Raw genomic sequence first — 17,902 nt, 5'->3', positions numbered from 1 at the left:
ATTGCCAGGATGCCAGATTAGCAGTGCAAAGGGTGGGGGTTATACACATGAAAGGGGGGAGTGAAGCGTGGGGTGGCAAAGGGATATATGAAGGGGCATCATGAAGGTTGGGGGAGTGAAGGGGGTGACCTAAAAGGGTGATCCCTGAAGGTGGGCAGCCCTCAGCGACCGTATAGTGGGATATGCTCACTTGGGGAGGGGCGAGGTAGTGCCACGATTCCCAAAAGGATGGATGGATGTGGGGCAGCGCCACCCTTACCCTGGGTGATGGAGAGGGGAAGGCTCACAATAACCTTCAGTGATGGGGAAGGTTCCCCCTTGGGGGTTTCCGATTTCTGTGGGGAGTTGCATTGTCTGTGGGTAAGGGAGGGTGCGGGACCCTCAACCTCAGTTTGAGACCGGACACACTTTCCAAATAAAGGCCCAATCTCTTGAGTAGAAGGCCTGGCGGTTGAGTTTGGTTCCCCCCTGCAGGAAAAAATTTGAAGTGTGGGATTGATTGGTGAGAAACTCTCCACGCTCCCCACAAAATGACTACGTGGGGGTGAACATAGGTCTGGATCTCACCCAAAATGCCGGTGGGAAACACCTTGCCAAACATGCCCAAAATGACACTTGGGGCACGATTCTCCAGCCTCCTTGCGCTCTCGCTCACGCGTAATGAGGCCAGTGAATAATGAGAGTGGCCAAAAACGAGATCTGCGGCAGGTGCCAAACGGTTTGTGATGCAACCAGTGCACAGCCATAGCGTGGCGAGAAACCAATTATCACCACTTAAGGGCAGCATGGTGGCGCAGTGGGTTAGCGCTGCTGCCTCACGGCGCCCAGATCCCAGGTTCGATCCCGGCTCTGGGTCACTGTCCGTGTGGAGTTTGCACATTCTCCCCGTGTTTGAGTAGGTTTTGCCCCCACAACCCAAAAGATGTGCAGGGTAGGTGAATTGGCCACGCTAAATAGCCCCTTAATTGAAAAACATGAATTGGGTATTCTAAGTTTATATTAAAAAAAATAATCCCCACTTAAGCCCCAATTCAGTAAGTAATTCAGTTTTTATAATAATAATCTTTATTATTGTCACAAGTAGGCTTATATTAACACTGCAATTAAATTGCTGTGAAAAGCCCCTAGTCGCCACATTCCGGCATCTGTTCAGGTACACGGAGGGAGAATTCAGAATGTCCAATTCACCTAACAGCACGTCTTTCGGGACTTGTGGGAGGAAACCGGAGCACCCGGAGGAAACCCACGCAGACACGGGGGCGAACGTGCAGGTTCCGCACAGACAGTGACCCAAGCAGGAATCAAACCCAGGACCCCTGCGCTGTGAAGCAACAGTGCTGACCACTGTGCTACCGTGATTTGTAGTTAGATGTAAGATGGATTCAATTTCCATGGCAAATTCTTTCCAGGCACTACTTTAAGCTTTGATTGTTGGAAGGTCAAATTTGGACAGTTCATCATGTCACTGGAGTAAACCCCAATATTATCATTGAAATGTCGCAGAAATGCTGACTACTTTACCTGAAACATATTTAGTTTGAGGGTGTTGTTGATGCAGAATGGTTTGAGGTGTGTATTGATTTAAAAGTAGTAACAAACTTCACAATTGGAGCACATTGAAACCAAAGCAGTGTGAGCTGTACTCAGGGCCCATCTCAGAATGGTATGAGCAGAACCTACATGTGCATTATAGCTGTAATCTGGTCCAAAATCACATTTCAAAAGTGCTTGTGAAGTCTGTTGGATCTTTTGGCTACTTTTTAAACAGACTTTTCAACATTTTAAATGTTAGCGATGCTCCCATCCTCAGTCCAGTAACACAGGTTAGAGAGTACTGATGCATTCAAGCACACACTTGTGGAGCTAGTTTGTGCCATTGTGTTCCATTGCTGCACACATTTGGCTGTACATCTTAGATCTAATAACTCCTCATTATCGCTCAAGCACACAAATCAAAGACCGGTAGCTGCAATAGGACTGCAGCCTAATTGAACTTCCATTTCCTACTCCTTCAATAAGATGGCACTGAAATAATTTTGGTTCTTTATTTTAGCTGATGGAGATGGTGTGAGTGGCATGGATAATGACTGCAAGCAATGGGCACAAGTGTTATGGAATTACCTTCGACTGGGACAACCTCTTGAACAGGTAGGAAAGCTTTACAAATGACAGGCAGAAAGACAAATTGTGCATTAGCACAACTACAACGATAAGCAATCAAGTTATTAATTATTGTAAAATTATTTTGCTTTCTCCATTCACGCACCTTTGATTCCATGCTCCTTCCTGACCACTGTTTTAAGCTGAAACAGACTTTGAAACCACTATGTGCTAAATGCCTATAATCTAAACCAATGGTCCCAAAACATCTTCATTGCAAAGACCGTTTACTTCCGTCTCCATAATATCACTCATCTCTGGCCCTGGCTTAGCTCATTTGCTGAGAAAGCCTACCTCCATGCTTTTGTTGCCTTCAGAACTTAACTATTCCTAAACTCTTTTAGTTAGCCTCTTATCCTCCGCATTCAGTAACCCTCAGCTAATCTGAAACTCTGCTGCCCTTTTTTCAATTAGCACCAAGTCCCACTCACGTTATCACCCCTGTTCTTGCTGGCTTTCACTGGCTCCTGATTTCGAAAGCCCCCAACTTAAGATTCTCATCCTCATGTTCAAATCCCTTCACATCTTCATCCTTACCAACCCTCCATAAATCCTGTGTTCCTCCAACTCTGTCTCTTGCATATCCCCTATGTCCTTTATCTAACTATTGTTATGTCTTTAGCCACCTTGGGCCCTAAGCTCTGAAATGCCCTCCTGAATCCCTCCACTTCTCCATCCCTCTGTTGCCCCTTAAGACCAACCTGAAAATCTTATACTGCTCCAAAATCTATTCCATTGGCATAGTCAATTTAATCTGATTATCCTCCTGCAAAGTGCCTTAGGATGTTTATATATGTTAAATGTTCAAGTTATTGTTCAAATATCATAGCGAGTAAATTCAACTCCAGGACAGTGAAGGTATAGATGTATACATCAGATTATTTTGGCCTCCATTTATGTCAAGTGTATGTATGGTTTGTCCTACCAATGTTTCCATGGGAAACTTGCTTAGCGTTTTGCACAGATGGAAAAGAGGTGATAGTATACAGAAACAATGTATTTGTTCATGTATCCTTTACCAGCATAAATAGGCATGTTCAAAAAGTGCAAAACATATATACAAAACTCAATTTTCTCTCAACACCTTGTTATGGGCCAGGGTTTAGAGAACCCCAAAGTATATCATGGAGTTCTCCTGACCCACAACTTTTGGTTGTGGTATGGGGAGTACACGGCCCACTCTACAGGTGTGGTACAGCAGAAATCGAAAAGTATTTTTTAAAGCAAAACAATGTTTATTCTATGAACTCAAGTTAACCTTTTTAAAACATACAGTGAACATCTTAGCAACCATTAATTCAAATACAACCCCCAAAGAATACAACACTAAGTAATCCTTAATAAATTCCCAAACATCCAGAAGACAAAAGAAACACCTTTTAACAGAAGCACATCAGGTTTAAATTCACTACTGAGAACATTTATAATTCTGAAATCACCAAATGATCAAGAGATAGTCTTTTCATGGCAGAGAGAACAACAGTACACCTGCTTTGTCTGGCTTCAGCTCCAACACTAAAATGAAACCAAACAAAACACAGACACACCCGAGCTTTTCTCAAAGTGAAACTAAAAAGCAGAGCCAGAGCTCAGCTCCACCCACACTCTGACATCACTGCAGTAACATGAGCAGCCAAACATTTCTTAAAGTGACATTTTCATGACAACCTGTAGTATTTTTGTTCAGAAGAAGTCCTGTTAAAATAGCGCACAGATGACAAAGGAGAAACAAATGCAAATTGTCTTTCAATTATGAGGAATGATGTTGTTTCAGATGTGAAAAATGACTGGTATTTGACAAGCCATAATTAATTATTCTGGAGCGGCATGGTGGTGCAGTGGTTAGCACTGCTGCCTCACAGCACTGAGGACCCGGGTTCGATCCCGGCCCTGGGTCACTGTCTGTGTGGAGTTTGCATGTTCTTACCGCGTCTGTGTGGGTCTCATTCCCCAACCCAAAGATGTGCAGGGTAGGTAGATTGGCCCCTTAATTGGAAAAATGTAAAAAAAACAATTTTTTCCATTTACCTAAATAGCTTCAGTTTTAGAGACCTTATTCCTGGGGGCTGAAGAGTACTGATGTGCCTGAAATGTGTGGCAGTCGCAAGAGCTTAAAAAAAGCTATTGTACACATCATGGCATCATGTTCATCATGTCTGTGAAGGCTCTCCCTCGGGGAGAAGCTGGACTCTGTGTTGTGTTGCGCTGTAATAAGCAAAGCTGTCACTTGGCAAAACAAGAAGAAATTAATTCCGTAATTAGGACTAACATTTTCTTGATCCTTTTGGGTGAGATTTTGCATTCATTTAGATTGAGAAGGTTTGGTGCTGTGAAATTTTCCACTTGAAGGTAACGTCAAACATTTTGCAGGTCTGGCAAAGGCAAAGTGAAGCTTAATTCCTTAGCCCCATTCTGGAATGCCCTCCTATCCAGGTGTGCTATTACCATGCAGAGGTGGCGGGCATGATTTAACATGGGAATAAGAGTTCCATTTGGGGCGCGAATAGCAGTGTTTCTTGGTGCGTTCAGAGATGAGGACCTCCTCGCTATCAAATGGGATTCTATTTTTGGTTTGGCCTCGACGAGAAATGCCCCGCAGAGGCTGCACTTACCTCATTTCCTGCACTGGCGAGCTCAGTGGGAGTGCCAGGGTAGCACCCTGCCAAGAGCCCGACCAACCGGGGGCCTCCGATGGCCTGGGTTTGTGTGGACTAATGCGAAACGACGCCTTGGCGCGGTTTCCCAGGTGCGGGCGTTCAATTCCACGCTGGGAAAATCCGGCGCAGTCATATTTATGTGAGCCTAACTGCTCACGTAAATATGCAAATCTGGATCCCGCCCAGTGAGGTCTCGTTAGGTCTTACGAGGCATACCGAGCATCACAAATCTCATGAGTGGCTATTCAATCGAGCCCAGCATTGCAGGTTGATGCACACGCTTTAATTTCCATCAGTCATTCTTAAGCTTATTTCGCATTTTGACGACACTTCAAATTGTTTTTGAGCATTTGTGTTACTATTGATGTGCAGACTGTTAATAGTAAATGCAAGTAGCCTGATTGAGTGTCTCTGTGTTTCCAGAGTGATGTAATAATAGGTCTGGGGTGTCATGATATTCGAGTGGCTGAAAGAGCTGCAAATCTTTACCTTGAAAATTGGGCTCCGCAGATACTATTTACCGGCTACCTGGGAAACCATACAGTAGGTAAGAAATATTACGTCTTAATTATATCTGGATAAAATTTCTGTTGCATAAATGGCATAATAATATATTTTGGCACGACTGCATTTTCTGCTATAGATCATAGTATGATGTTGTTTGTTCGCAACTTTGCACTTATGGCATTTCTATTGTGTTTGTACGGATTATGTTTGAAAGATGTTCGAAATCTCCTTTGGTTATTTTTGTTGTGTCTCTTCAACTTCAACAATGTATAGGTAAACATACTCAAGTTTCTGCTCTTCCTAATTTGGCAAATACATTTGCCAACACCTGCTATTTTATAAATTACATATTCATGAAAAATCCAGGATGGGAAGAGTGAATTCAGGCATTGAAGTTTGCTCCACCCATTTGTACCTCAGAATTGTTCTTGGGGGTCCAATAACCAGGGTAGGGCTTTGATTTGCACACTTATGCATTTCTTACACTTGTTGGCTGTTTGTCCAAATCCAGGCCAGCCTAAGGAAGATCTTGGATGTAGAGTGCAATGTGTCCTGCAGCCACCTTCCCTACCCCACTCATTTCCAGCTGCTGGCTTCCACTTTTCCAGGGAAAAATAGGTGAAATGTAACGGATATTTTCACAACCCCAAAGGACCACTTGTTAAGACTGCACCAGTTACATAGGGGGAGGCAGTGGTGAGTGGTATTTTCACTGTGTTAGCGATCCAGAGACCTTGGGTAAAACTCGGGGGATATGGGTTCAAATCCCACCATGGCAGATGGCAAAGTTTGAAATCATTGTAAGTCTAATTGTCATAAAAATCCATCTTGATCGCTTAAAATCCATCCTTAAAAAAACCTGCCCCCTAACTTAGTCTGGTCTACATGTGACTCCAGGTTGTCTCTGAAATGGCCATGCCATTCAGTTCAAGAGCAATCAGGGATGGATAATAAATGTTGCCTCAGGCAGTGATACCCACATCCCACTGTTTTAAAGTAAATAATGCATAAAATTCAAAATTATAAACTGCTGCTTCAACCCTGGTACAGAGTTTCTTCTATTGAGGTACAGGGGATTAAGTTGCTCGCTTGCAAGAATTAGCAAAGGTTTTGCACTTTAAACAGAATCTTTACACATTATTACAAAAAAAGCTCATTATTACAAATACCTAGAATTCCTTTGATTTAAGGTATTATCTTTCTGTATATAATAATGAAGGACAAAAGAACGTAAGAAATAAGAGCAGGAGCAGACCACAGGGTCCACTGAACCTGCCCTGCCTTTCAATATGATCAAGGCTAATCTTGAGCTTCAACTCCATTGACCCACCTGCTCCCCATTATCCCTTAATTTCCTGAGAGACCAAAAATCTGACTACTCCAGTCTGAAACGTGTTCAAGCAAATACCTCCCAGCATATCCAAACGTTCCATGTCACACTAAAGAAAAAAGCTTAAACTTTTAAATATGGGATTGGAACATTTCCCCGTTTTTTTCAGAAGACACTGTTGAGGACCTTGCATAACCAATTTCAGGAATACCCTTTCGATGTAAATCATTAATCCTTGGATTTAGCTGTTCGTAGTTCAGCTAGGGGACCAGGAGAGGGGGATTGGCGAGCTCCCACTAAAAAGGGTGGAGAGGAGCTTCAGATATTTGGGGGTCCAGGTGGCCAGGAGCTGGGGGGCCCTGCATAGGCTTAACTTTACAAGGCTGGTGGAGCAAATGGAGGAGGAGTTCAAGAGGTGGGACGCGTTGCCGCTGTCCTTGGCGGGTAGGGTGCAGTCAATCAAAGTGACGGTGCTCTCAAGGTTTTTGTTCCTGTTCCAGTGCCTCCCCGTGTTTATCCCAAAGGCTTTTTTCAGGCGGGCTAACAGGAGTATAATGGGGTTTGTGTGGGCACGAGGGACTCCGAGGGTGAGAAGGGTGTTCCTGGAGCGGAGTAGAGATAGGGGGGGTTGGCGCTGTCCAACCTCTGTGGGTACTACTGGGCCGCCAGTGCGCAAGTGGGTGATGGAGGGGGAGGGGGCTGCATGGAAGAGGCTGGAGACGGCGTCCTGTGTGGGTACGAGTCTGGGGGCGCTGGCAACGGAGCCGCTGCCGCTCCCTCCAAGGAGGTATACCACAAGCCCGGTGGTGGTGGCGGCCCTCAAAATTTGGGGGCAGTGGAGGCGGCATAGGGGGGAAGTTGGGGCCTCGGCATGAACCCCATTACGGGGGAACCACCGGTTCGCCCCAGGAAGAACAGGTGGAGGGTTTTTGGGGTGGCACAGGGCAGGGATACGAAAGTTGGGGGACCTGTTTGTGGACGGGAAGTTCGCGAGCTTGGGTGAGCTGGAGGAGAAGTACGGGCTCCCCCCCGGGGAACACCTTCAGGTACTTACAGGTCAGGGCGTTTGCCAGATGGCAGGTGGTGGAATTCCTGCGGCTACTGCCACACACAGTACAGGACAGGGTGCTCTCGGGGGAGGTGGGTGGGAGTGGGGAAGATCTCGGAAACTTACCAGGTGATGCAGGAGGAGGAGGAGACCTCGGTGGTGGAGTTGAAAGGTAAGTGGGAGGAGGAGTTGGGAGAGGAGATCGAAGAGGGGACGTGGGCAGATGCCCTAGGGAGGGTGAATTCTTCCTCTTCGTGTGCGAGGCTCAGCCTCATACGGTTTAAGGTGCTGCACAGGGCACACATAACCGGGACAAGGATGAGCCGGTTCTTTGGGGGTGAGGACAGGTGTGTTAGGTGCTCAGGGAGCCCAGCAAATCACACCCATATGTTCTGGGCATGCCCAGCGCTGGAGGAATTTTGGAAGGGCGTAGCGAGGACGGTGTCGAGGGTGGTAGGATCCAGGGTCAGACCAGGCTGGGGGCTCGCAATATTTGGGGTGGCAGAGGAGCCGGGAGTGCAGGAGGCGAAAGAGGCCAGAATTCTGGCCTTTGCCTCCCTGGTAGCCCGGCGAAGGATTCTCCTTCAGTGGAAAGATGCGAGGCCCCCAAGTGTGGAATCCTGGATCAGCGATATGGCAGGGTTCATTAAATTGGAGAGGGTGAAATTCGCCTTGAGAGGGTCGGTACAAGGGTTCTTTAGGCGGTGGCGACCGTTTTTAGACTTTCTGGCAGAACGATAGACATTGGTCAATGGCAGCAGCAGCTCGGGGGGGGGGGTTACTTTATTTTTGTTTATGTTATTTACACTGGAGGGTCTGAGGGGGTGTATACACCTGTTGTGTTAAGTCGGGGTGTTAATGTTAATTTATTATTTATGTACGGGGGGGGGAGAGGTTTGGGGGGTTGCTTTTTTTAGATTGTGTTTTGTACTTAACCCTGTTGGGTTCTTTTTTCTTTCTCATTTTGTTATTGATACTTTATGAAAACCTTTAATAAAAATTATTTTTAAAAAAAATTAATCCTTGGGTTTCTCAATAGCTGCTGTTCCAGAAAACACCTGTAGCTCTGAGGCAGTCGCACAACATGGCAAATGCTTCACAAGCATTCTTGTTTTATCAGATTCCTCATTCACCTCTACTGAACTCTGGACGTTATTGTGAAGAAGATCATAAATTCATTTTATCAATTATATTTAAAGTTAACAAAATTAATACTTTTAGGTTTAAAAAAAAAAACCCACAGGCCAAGATTAATGCGAGTCTATTCTAATCTCCTGATACGTGACCCATAGTCTTGCCGGCTGCAGCATCCCAAACTTCACCTTCCTTTTGTGCAAAACCTCTTTGGCTCGGTTAAAGCTCGCCCTCCTTCTCGCCACCTCCGCACTCCAGTCCTGGTATATCCTTACCACAGCATTCTCCCATCTGCTACTCCGCACCTTTTTAGCCCATCTCAGGACCTCTTCTCTGTCCTCACCCTCGGTGGTTCTCCCGCTTTTGGTCTTCTCGTCGGGATCCGATTTGCCCATTCCACCTCCATGGGGCCCGCAGGGGCCTCAGCACCCATCAGTGAGCTCAGCATCTTACTTGCGTATGCTCCACAGTCCACTCCTTCCACGCCCTCAGGGAGACCTAGTATCCTAAGGTTCTTCCTTCGCGCTCCATTTTCAAGGGCCTCAATCCTGTCAGCACACTTTTTATGAAGTGCCTCGTGCGTCTGAGTCTTAACCGCCAGGCCCAGGACCTCATCCTCAATACCTGATACCTTCTGCTCCATCACGCGAAGCTCAGTCTCCTGGGTCTTTAAAGTCTCTTTAAGCCCCTCAATTGCCTGTAACATCGGGGTCATTACCTCCTTCTTCAGCAGATCCACGCACCGTCTCACAACCTCGTCCTGCTCAGGCCCCCATGTCACCTGCGATCCCTCCGCCGCCATTTTGTTCCACTCCCTCTGACCTTCTGGTTGCAGATTCTTCGGGCTGCAGCCGCCGCCGCCGGTTTTTCCTCCGTCGTTCGGGGGGGGGACTCCCTTCCCACGCACCTCCCACCGGGTTTTTCGGCCGGCAAAGTCCCCGTTGGGGCTCTTAAAAGAGCCCGAAGGTCCGTCGGAGCTGGAGCCGCCGAAACGTGCGGCTAGCTCATCCTTGCCGCAACCGGAAGTGAGTCTATTCTAATCAATAACTAGTGTTAAATTTTCTGTAAAACATCTGCAAATTATTTTGACATCGAATTAACTCAGTGGTAGCTTTCGTAACTCTTGAGGCAGAAAGTTGTTCAAGTCTCACGGCAAGTAGCTGAGTACCTAATCTAGGCAGTCACTTCAGTGCAGTGCCCAGGAAAAGCTTCACTATTGGAAGAGCTGTACTTGAAATTAAAATTTAGACCGAGATCCTAACTGCCCTCTTGGGTGGATGCACAAGATCCCATGACTGTATTTGAAAAAGACATGGGGAGTTCTTCCAGTATATGGGTCAGCATTTAATCTTCAGACAACACTAAAAATAAACAATCCAGTCATTTATGTCATTGTTGTTTGTGGAGCATTGCTGCACACAAACTAATTATCATATTTCCCCATATTGTAAATACATTTCAAAAGTATGCCATTGGCAGTGAGTAATTGAGGATATTGTGAGGTGCCAAAAGATGGCATTTAAATGAAAGTTATTTTTTCTATTTTTGGTGTATTCCATTTTAATTGTTTCAGAATAAATCTGTAGTCACAGATTAACAACCAATCCTATTGACAACAGTGAGCATCAATAATAGTAGGCAGAATTTTAATTGATAGAGGCAGGTAGCACAAACAAAACTAAAATTAAATCTTCGTATGCAAGAGATTTTAATAATGGTCATATGCTTAAATATTTATTTCATAGCTATGAGGTCCATTAAGTCTATTGTCTGGATTACTGCTTTATTAAGATCCTGTGATCTATCTTGGGATGTTTTACCATGTTAATGGTGCTATATAAAGCCAAGTTGTTGCAGTTGGTGATATAATTCTGATACATATTCCTTACTGTGAGGGACTAAAACCTCACAATGTATATTTCTATGCTCATCACTATTTTTGAAAAAATTTAAACTGAACCTAAAATGGCTGAAACTGTGTCTGTGCTCCCCGAAGAAAAGAAACCACGTGGCAGTTTTAGGAAAACTCACACCTCGTTATCCCTGAGGAATCTCTAACCACCCATGTGCATTGTGCAGCCCAACTTCAAAGAGAGTTATACAAAGATCACCTGCATTTAATAACCCAGACAGGCCAGAAGGAGATGGATCATCTGTAAAGACAAAGGCCCTGCAACCTTCCTTTCAATTCCTAATGGCTGAAACGTTTATCAATCTTTGGAATCCAGTCAATGGATACACATCCTTTGTCAAAGATGATGGTGAGGTGGGAATCATGTGACGTGGGTCTCTGGATAGTGGAACAATTAATGTTGCCTTGCTGAACTGGAAAGCTCAGTCTGCTGTTTGCCATCTAACTAACAGCCTCACCAGCAAGATGCTCTGCCCAGGTGGAATACTTGGTGCCAATCTACACTGCTTCTGCTGGAAGTTTGGTACCATCACCCAATCTTTACACGCCTGCATCATCATTTGAAGTGGACACCACCGGAAAAGTATTATCCAGTGTCCGTTTTTCGCCCACCAACCTCCATGAAGGAATACCTCATTAGACTTTTATTCTGGACTCTGGAACTGACGTAAATCAATATTTATTTTTTCTGTGGCCTCTGTAATGCTAAATCTTCTTTTATCGATCCCTTTCTTTACTGGAGACAACGTTGTGACCCTCCTTTTGTGTTTTGAATGTGTGCAATAAACGAACCCTTTTTAGTTCATCCTATCTCGAGTTTGCTGTGGGGTTATTAATAGAAATTGGATCACATGAAAACTGAGGGGTTGGGAAGTACACCACTGTCTATAAAGAAGGAATCAAATGCTTTCTGTTTAAGGATAGGTGGGAGAGGAGAAATTAGTGTTGTTTAAATTCACCCCCCTCCTGTCCGCAACGTTACATTCTATACAATATGCTTCATTAGTGACTCTGGAATTCAGACACCACTGCTTTCGCTTATTTACACTTTAACTACAGATCTGCATTTTTAAAAAGAATGTTTGTCGTAACAATGAAATTTACCGATGAATGATGCAAACGTTAACTTCTTTATTGTTACTGAAATATAGAAATTCATTCCTCTTACTCGTCATCATAAATATGATTTTTAAAAACAGGAGTATGGCATCAACCAGAGGCAGATATTTTTGCTGAAACTGCGATTAAATTGGGTGTGCCCGTTGATAAGATCCTACTGGAGAAAAAAGCCACTAATACAGGCGAGAACATAAGATTTGCATATCAGACACTGAAGGATAACAACATCCCAGGTAGACAATAAGCTGAGTTTTATTATTCCTAGTTATTGACCTGATTGCTTGTCCAATGCATATTTCTTGTAGTGTCTGTGTAATGCAATATACCAATACTGTCCTTTCACAGGCTGGGAACTCCAATAAAGTGTAGCACAGACTGATAGGGTGAAGCCTCTTCATTCTGATGATTCTAAGGGCTCTATATGGACTGAACTGTTGTAGCCACTTTCCAGTTCATAGAGGACAAAACCAGGCAGACCTTTACTGTGCTAAACCATGGTATTGCCAGTGGTTTGGAGTTTAAGGGTAGGGAAGTACAGGCATTTAGTGAGACACACCCTGAGTACTAGGTACAGTTTTGGTCTCCTTATTTAAGGGGAGATATAATTGCATTGAAGGCAGTTCAGAGGAGGCTTGATTCCTGGGATGCAGGAGTTGCCTTGCCAGGTAAGATTGAGCAGGCTGGACCGCTACTCATTGGAATTTAGAAGAATGAAAGGTGATCTTATTGCAATGTAGAATATTCTGAGGGGGGTTGACGGAGTAGATCCTGAGAGGATGTTTCCCCTTGTGGGGGAACCTAGAACTGGGGACACGGTTTCAGAATAAGGGGTCTCCCTTTTAGGACAGAGATGAGGAAGACAGTCTATGGAATTTTTTTACCCCAGAGAGCAATGGAGCCTAATCGTTGCATATATTCCAAGCTGCGTTAGTAAGGTTTTTCATCCACAAAGGGAGTCAAGGGTTATGGAGGGAAGGCAGGAAAACGGACTTGAGGCCATGATCCAAACAACCATAAGAACATAAGAAACCGGAGCCTGACTAGGCCACTCAGGACCTTGAGCCTTCTTCACCATTCAATAAGATCACAGCTGATCTCATTAAATGGAGGAGTAGGCTTCAAGGGTTGAATGGCCTAGTCAGGCTCCTGTTTCCTATGTTCTTAAATGAGTATTGCCACCCAAATTCAATCCAGAATGAGCTGGTATAAAAAAATGACAGAGGTTGTAGAAGAAGCCGTGAGCTGTCTATCAGAATTGCTTTATTGAAATTTGCAATTTCAGTAAGGTAGCATTTACAAGGATTCCTTTCCCCATTGCTGGAGCAGACCAGATGTAGCTCAATCTTGTTGATACAAATGCTGCAGAGGCTGGATATCTATAATAAAAAAAGGAGAAGCTGCAAGTATTTAGCAGGCCTGGCAGCGTTTGTGGAGAAAAAAACAAAGTTAGTGGCCCATCATACCCTGGATGTGCTCCCCAAGATGTTGCTACGGGACCCTTGGAGGTCCTGACGCACTGACTACCTGGGAATTGCCCAAGAAGTTTGGATTATTTAAAAAAGTATTTTAATAAATAGATAAATAAATTATCTTTATTGTTACAAGTAGGCTTACATTAACACTGCAATGAAGTTACTGTGAAAAGCCCCTAGTTGCCACATTCCGACACCTGTTCGGGTACACGGAGCTTTTCCATTTTAACAAATACAGCAAAACCACAGGAATGGTACAGAATAACAAAAATGTCTCAACATACACAGATACAGAGGAGGACAGAAGAATACAGCTGGCCCGGTACAATCATTAAAGTCTACTTGGCGCCACTGTACACATTATCAGACAACAAGGGAGAGGTGGATAAGGCCATGCAAACATAGCAGTATGGTAGAACAGTGGTTAGCACAGTTGCTTCACAGCTCCAGGGACTCAGGTTCGATCCCCGGCTTGGGTCACTGTCTGTGTGGAGTCTGCACGTTTCCACCTTGTCTACGTGGGTTTCCTCCGGGTGCTCCGATTTCCTCCTACAGTCCAAAGATGTGCAGTTTAGGTGGATTGGCCATGATAAATTGCCCCTTAGTGTCCAAAAATGTGAGGTGTGGTTACTGGGTTAGAACATAGAACATACAATGCAGAAGGAGGCCATTCGGCCCATCAAGTCCGCACCGACCCACTTAAGCCCTCACTTCCACCCTATCCCCGTAACCCAATAACCGCTCCTCGCCTTTTTTGGTCACTAAAGGCAATTTATGGGGATAGGGTGGAGGTGTGTGCTTAGGTAGGGTGCTCTTTCCAAGAGCCGGTACAACTCGATGGGCTGAATGGCCTCCTTCTGCACTATAAATTCTATGTTTCTATAAGCGGTGCACACCTTCCCACCTGGCGATTGCTCGCAACGACCACAAGAATTCAGGAGGGGATCTTTGCGCCATGTTCGTGTGCGCAACAGAACACTCCTCCCCCAACTCCAGCAACACCAGAGGCACCAGTAACATGTTGTAACATCCACCTCTCGAATATCAGACCTGTTTGTACTCTTGCAGGAGCCCATCACGGATTCTTTAACCCCACAACAACAAAAATAAAAAAAGAATTTGCAAGGAACCCCGGTTCGAAAAGGATATTTTACATATACCACAAGACGCAATAAAGCCCCAAAGTTGGGCACAGTGCAGAACAATCGTCACTCCACACATTCATACAGAGAGGACCAACAAATATTCATACAATAGGTTCGGATTATAGTCAGTGCGGTTAGCGCCTCCCAATGAACTAACCGAGACGGGATAAAAAAGGAAAACTCCCAGGAGTAGGGGTCTCAGGATAAAAGGAACCAGGACACAACCATAAGCCCATGATCCTCTGACACATACCCCTCATCACAAGACAAAGAAGAAAAAACAAAATCAAGACTTAACCTCTCAGGGCATCCCTACTCTGCCTTTGAGAAGGAATATAAGCATAATACCGCGTCTGGCATCGCCCGGCACACTCTTGCACATAGGAATCAATATGTCCAGGATACCCAGCTCACCACCCAACCCGCCTCACTCCTCACTAACCACACCCAAGGCAGCACACCAGCCCCACTGACACTAGAAACGTCACATCTCCCTCAACCAAGGAGACCCCACAACGAGGAGAAGGAGAATCATCATAACACCAATCAATGGGCCATCTTGAGAGGGGATCGATCCCCCCCCCCCCCGCCCCCACCCACCCCTGATACAATAAGAGAAACCCCCTATAATCCAGCAGACCAAATCAGGCCCTGCAATAGCACACTGCCCACCCACATAAGAAGAAGCCACCATCAAGGAGGAATGCCCGGATTAACCAAAGAACGTGAGACACAGACCAGCACTGTACGCCATTACAAAGAGGATACTAGTGAACAAAGCAGCGCTGCCTCAACAGAGACAAAAACATTGCCATGGAAGACCCGACTACAATGGAGCAGGGTCTCAGGGAGCCCCATATAAGAGCACTTGGAGGAAGGCGTCTACCATCTAGCTGACCCTCAACCTTAAGATGGGCTCCAACAACACAGATCCCCAGCATACAGACTCTCACTCCAATGAATCGACCACACCCAGGCACCTACCACCACACATGTTCCCCCACACCTCAGTCTAAGTGAGGATTTACCTCACCTTACTACCCACCAACGCACCGACCATCCACCTACCAGCCTGCCATGTCTTGTCTATAAACGAGCTGAATGGTGTCTCAAGTGCACTCCCTGTTTGTAAATGCAAGGATTACAGCACACAATAAACTCCACCTGACCAACCAAAACCGCAACTTCTCCAGGCCCCTGCCTTGTCCCTTGGACCCCACCAGAAACACCTTACTCTTTTCCACGTTTAGTTTATATTCGAAAAAGTGCCAAATTTACTCAACATCTCCATAATCGTGCTCATTCTGAAGATCGGGCCAGTCACATATAACAAGTCGTCCACATGTAGGATGCTCAGTGCTCCATACTTCACCTCTCTATTCCCCTCCACTCCATCGATGCCCTAAACCCAATCACCAGCAACTCAATCGCCAACGCTAAAAGTAACGGGGAGAGTGGACATCCCTGCCTTGTACTCCTGTGCAAGCGAAAATACTCCAAATTTGTTGTTTTAGTGCGAACACAGGCCTTGGGGGCCCTGTACAACAGTCTAATCCAGGCAATGAATCCGGGTCCAAACCCAAACCGTCCCAATACTTCGTAAAGATACTCACACTCAACATGGTTGAACGCCTTCTCCGCATCCATGGAAATTATTACCTCCGTTTCCTGACCAATTGGGGCATCATCGCCTCCTTATATTGGTCGATAATTATCATCCCTTCACAAACCCTGCCTGGTCATTGCTATCACTCCGGCAAGTAATCCTTCAAGCATGTGGCCAGCACCTTAGCCAGCAACCTCGCATCTGCATTTAATAATGATACAGGCTGATAAGAACCACACTCCTCTGGATCCTTATCCTTTTTCAAAATGAGCAAAATCGAAGCTTGTACCAATGTGGGTGGAAGCTCCCCCAAGCTACATTTCCATTAGGTGAGGCCCCAACTCCATCGTGAACTTTTAATCAAATTCCGCTGGGAATGCGTCCGGGCCCGGAGCTTCCCAAACTGCATTGAACCAATGCACCTCATCGCCTCCTCCAACCCAAGTGGGAAATCCAGCCCCTGTACTTTCCCCTTCTCACTACCGGGAAATCCAAGCCGTCCAAGAACTGTTTCATGTCCGAGTCCCCCTGGGAGCTCCGACCTGTACAGTCGCCAGTAAAAGGCTTCAAGCACCACATTCACCTTACCTGGGTCAGAGACCACCCTCTCCCCTTCATTTGCCCAATCTCCCTCAAAGTGGCCTGCCATCTCAGCTGGTGTGCCAGCAACCTATTTGCCTTCTCCCCATGCTCATAAAATGCCTCCCACACCCGATGCAACTGTCTAACCGCCTTCCCTGTCGACAACAGTTCCGACTCCATCTGGACCTTCTTCCTCTTCTTCAACAACTCCTCCTCTGGGCTGGCCGAATATTGCTGATCCACTGACAAAATGGCCTCCACCAACCTCTGTCTTTCACCCACCCCACCTTCTCCCAAGTGCCTTAATCGCTCAAACTTTTCACTTACCATCACATATCTTTCCTCCGGATACCGCACTATAGTACTCACCGAAAAGGGCACCCTGGGTTAACAAGCACCGCAACCCCCTCGTCTTCGTATCCAACAGATGTCCCACCCACCCTTTCCTCAACCTCATTTGGTCCCTAACCCTCAGGGGAGTCTCCTGCAGAAAGATTACGCCTGCCTTCAAACTTTTTAAATGGGCGAATACCCGAGATTTTTTATTTGGCCCATTTAGTCCCCTCATATTCCATGAAACCAGTCTGGTTGGGGGAGGGAGGGAGGGCTCCAACGTCCTCCTCCTCCTCCTCCTCCTCCTACCCCCCCCCCCCCCCCGCCCTGATCAGCCATACCTCCTCCTAATGGACTCCTCCAGACCCTGACCTCGCCCACCTCCCGGGCCCGTCCAAGATGGCTGCCACCACCACCCCCCTCCATCCAATGGCTTCATAAAGAAACCATCAGCAGCAGCAACAACCCCCCCCCCCCCCTTCTCCCATCCCAAACAAAGAAAACCCCACCACCCCTGGCTCGCTATCTCCCCCTCCCCACTCCCCCCGCCCCCCCCCCCCCCCCAATAGCCAGCCGCGGCTATCCCGCCCCCCCCAACTCCACTTCCATTAACCAGCTTTTCTGCGAGCGGGGTGGACAACCCCTCCCCCCCCCCCAACACGAGGCTAAACACAAACTTTATTTAGAAAGAGACCCATTTACTCCCTCCCTGCCCCAAACTTCCTTTTATCGTGTAACCCAAGCGCCCTCATCCCCACATCCCCTCTCCTATCACCCCCCACACTCCCCACCATACCCAACAAATGTTTTAATACACCCAGTGCCTGTACCCCACATGCGGGGTGCCATATATTACAAAACTGTACACTTAGAGAATAAAGTACCAGAAAACAGCAG

General features: G+C 46.2%; 1 protein-coding gene across 5 annotated transcripts in view; it reads left to right on the top strand.

The window, feature by feature from the left end:
* The window catches only part of LOC140428528 (uncharacterized protein SCO4629-like), a 31,879-nt gene that overhangs the window by 6,005 nt on the left and 7,972 nt on the right, over nt 1–17,902 (top strand). For all 5 annotated transcript variants that reach the window (XR_011948808.1, XR_011948809.1, XM_072515092.1 and 2 more), the window contains 3 exons: nt 2,054–2,148; nt 5,241–5,364; nt 11,948–12,100. Coding sequence is in view for 3 of the 5 variants with exons in the window: in XM_072515092.1 (XP_072371193.1) it covers nt 2,077–2,148; nt 5,241–5,364; nt 11,948–12,100 (349 nt within the window). In the remaining 2 variants the exon portion in view is untranslated. The remainder of the gene's footprint in view (nt 1–2,053; nt 2,149–5,240; nt 5,365–11,947; nt 12,101–17,902) is intronic.

This window comes from Scyliorhinus torazame, chromosome 8, assembly GCF_047496885.1.
Source record: "Scyliorhinus torazame isolate Kashiwa2021f chromosome 8, sScyTor2.1, whole genome shotgun sequence".
NCBI lineage: Eukaryota > Metazoa > Chordata > Chondrichthyes > Carcharhiniformes > Scyliorhinidae > Scyliorhinus > Scyliorhinus torazame.
The sequence above is the reverse complement of the archived record's forward strand: the minus strand, read 5'-3'. Positions and strand labels throughout refer to the sequence as shown.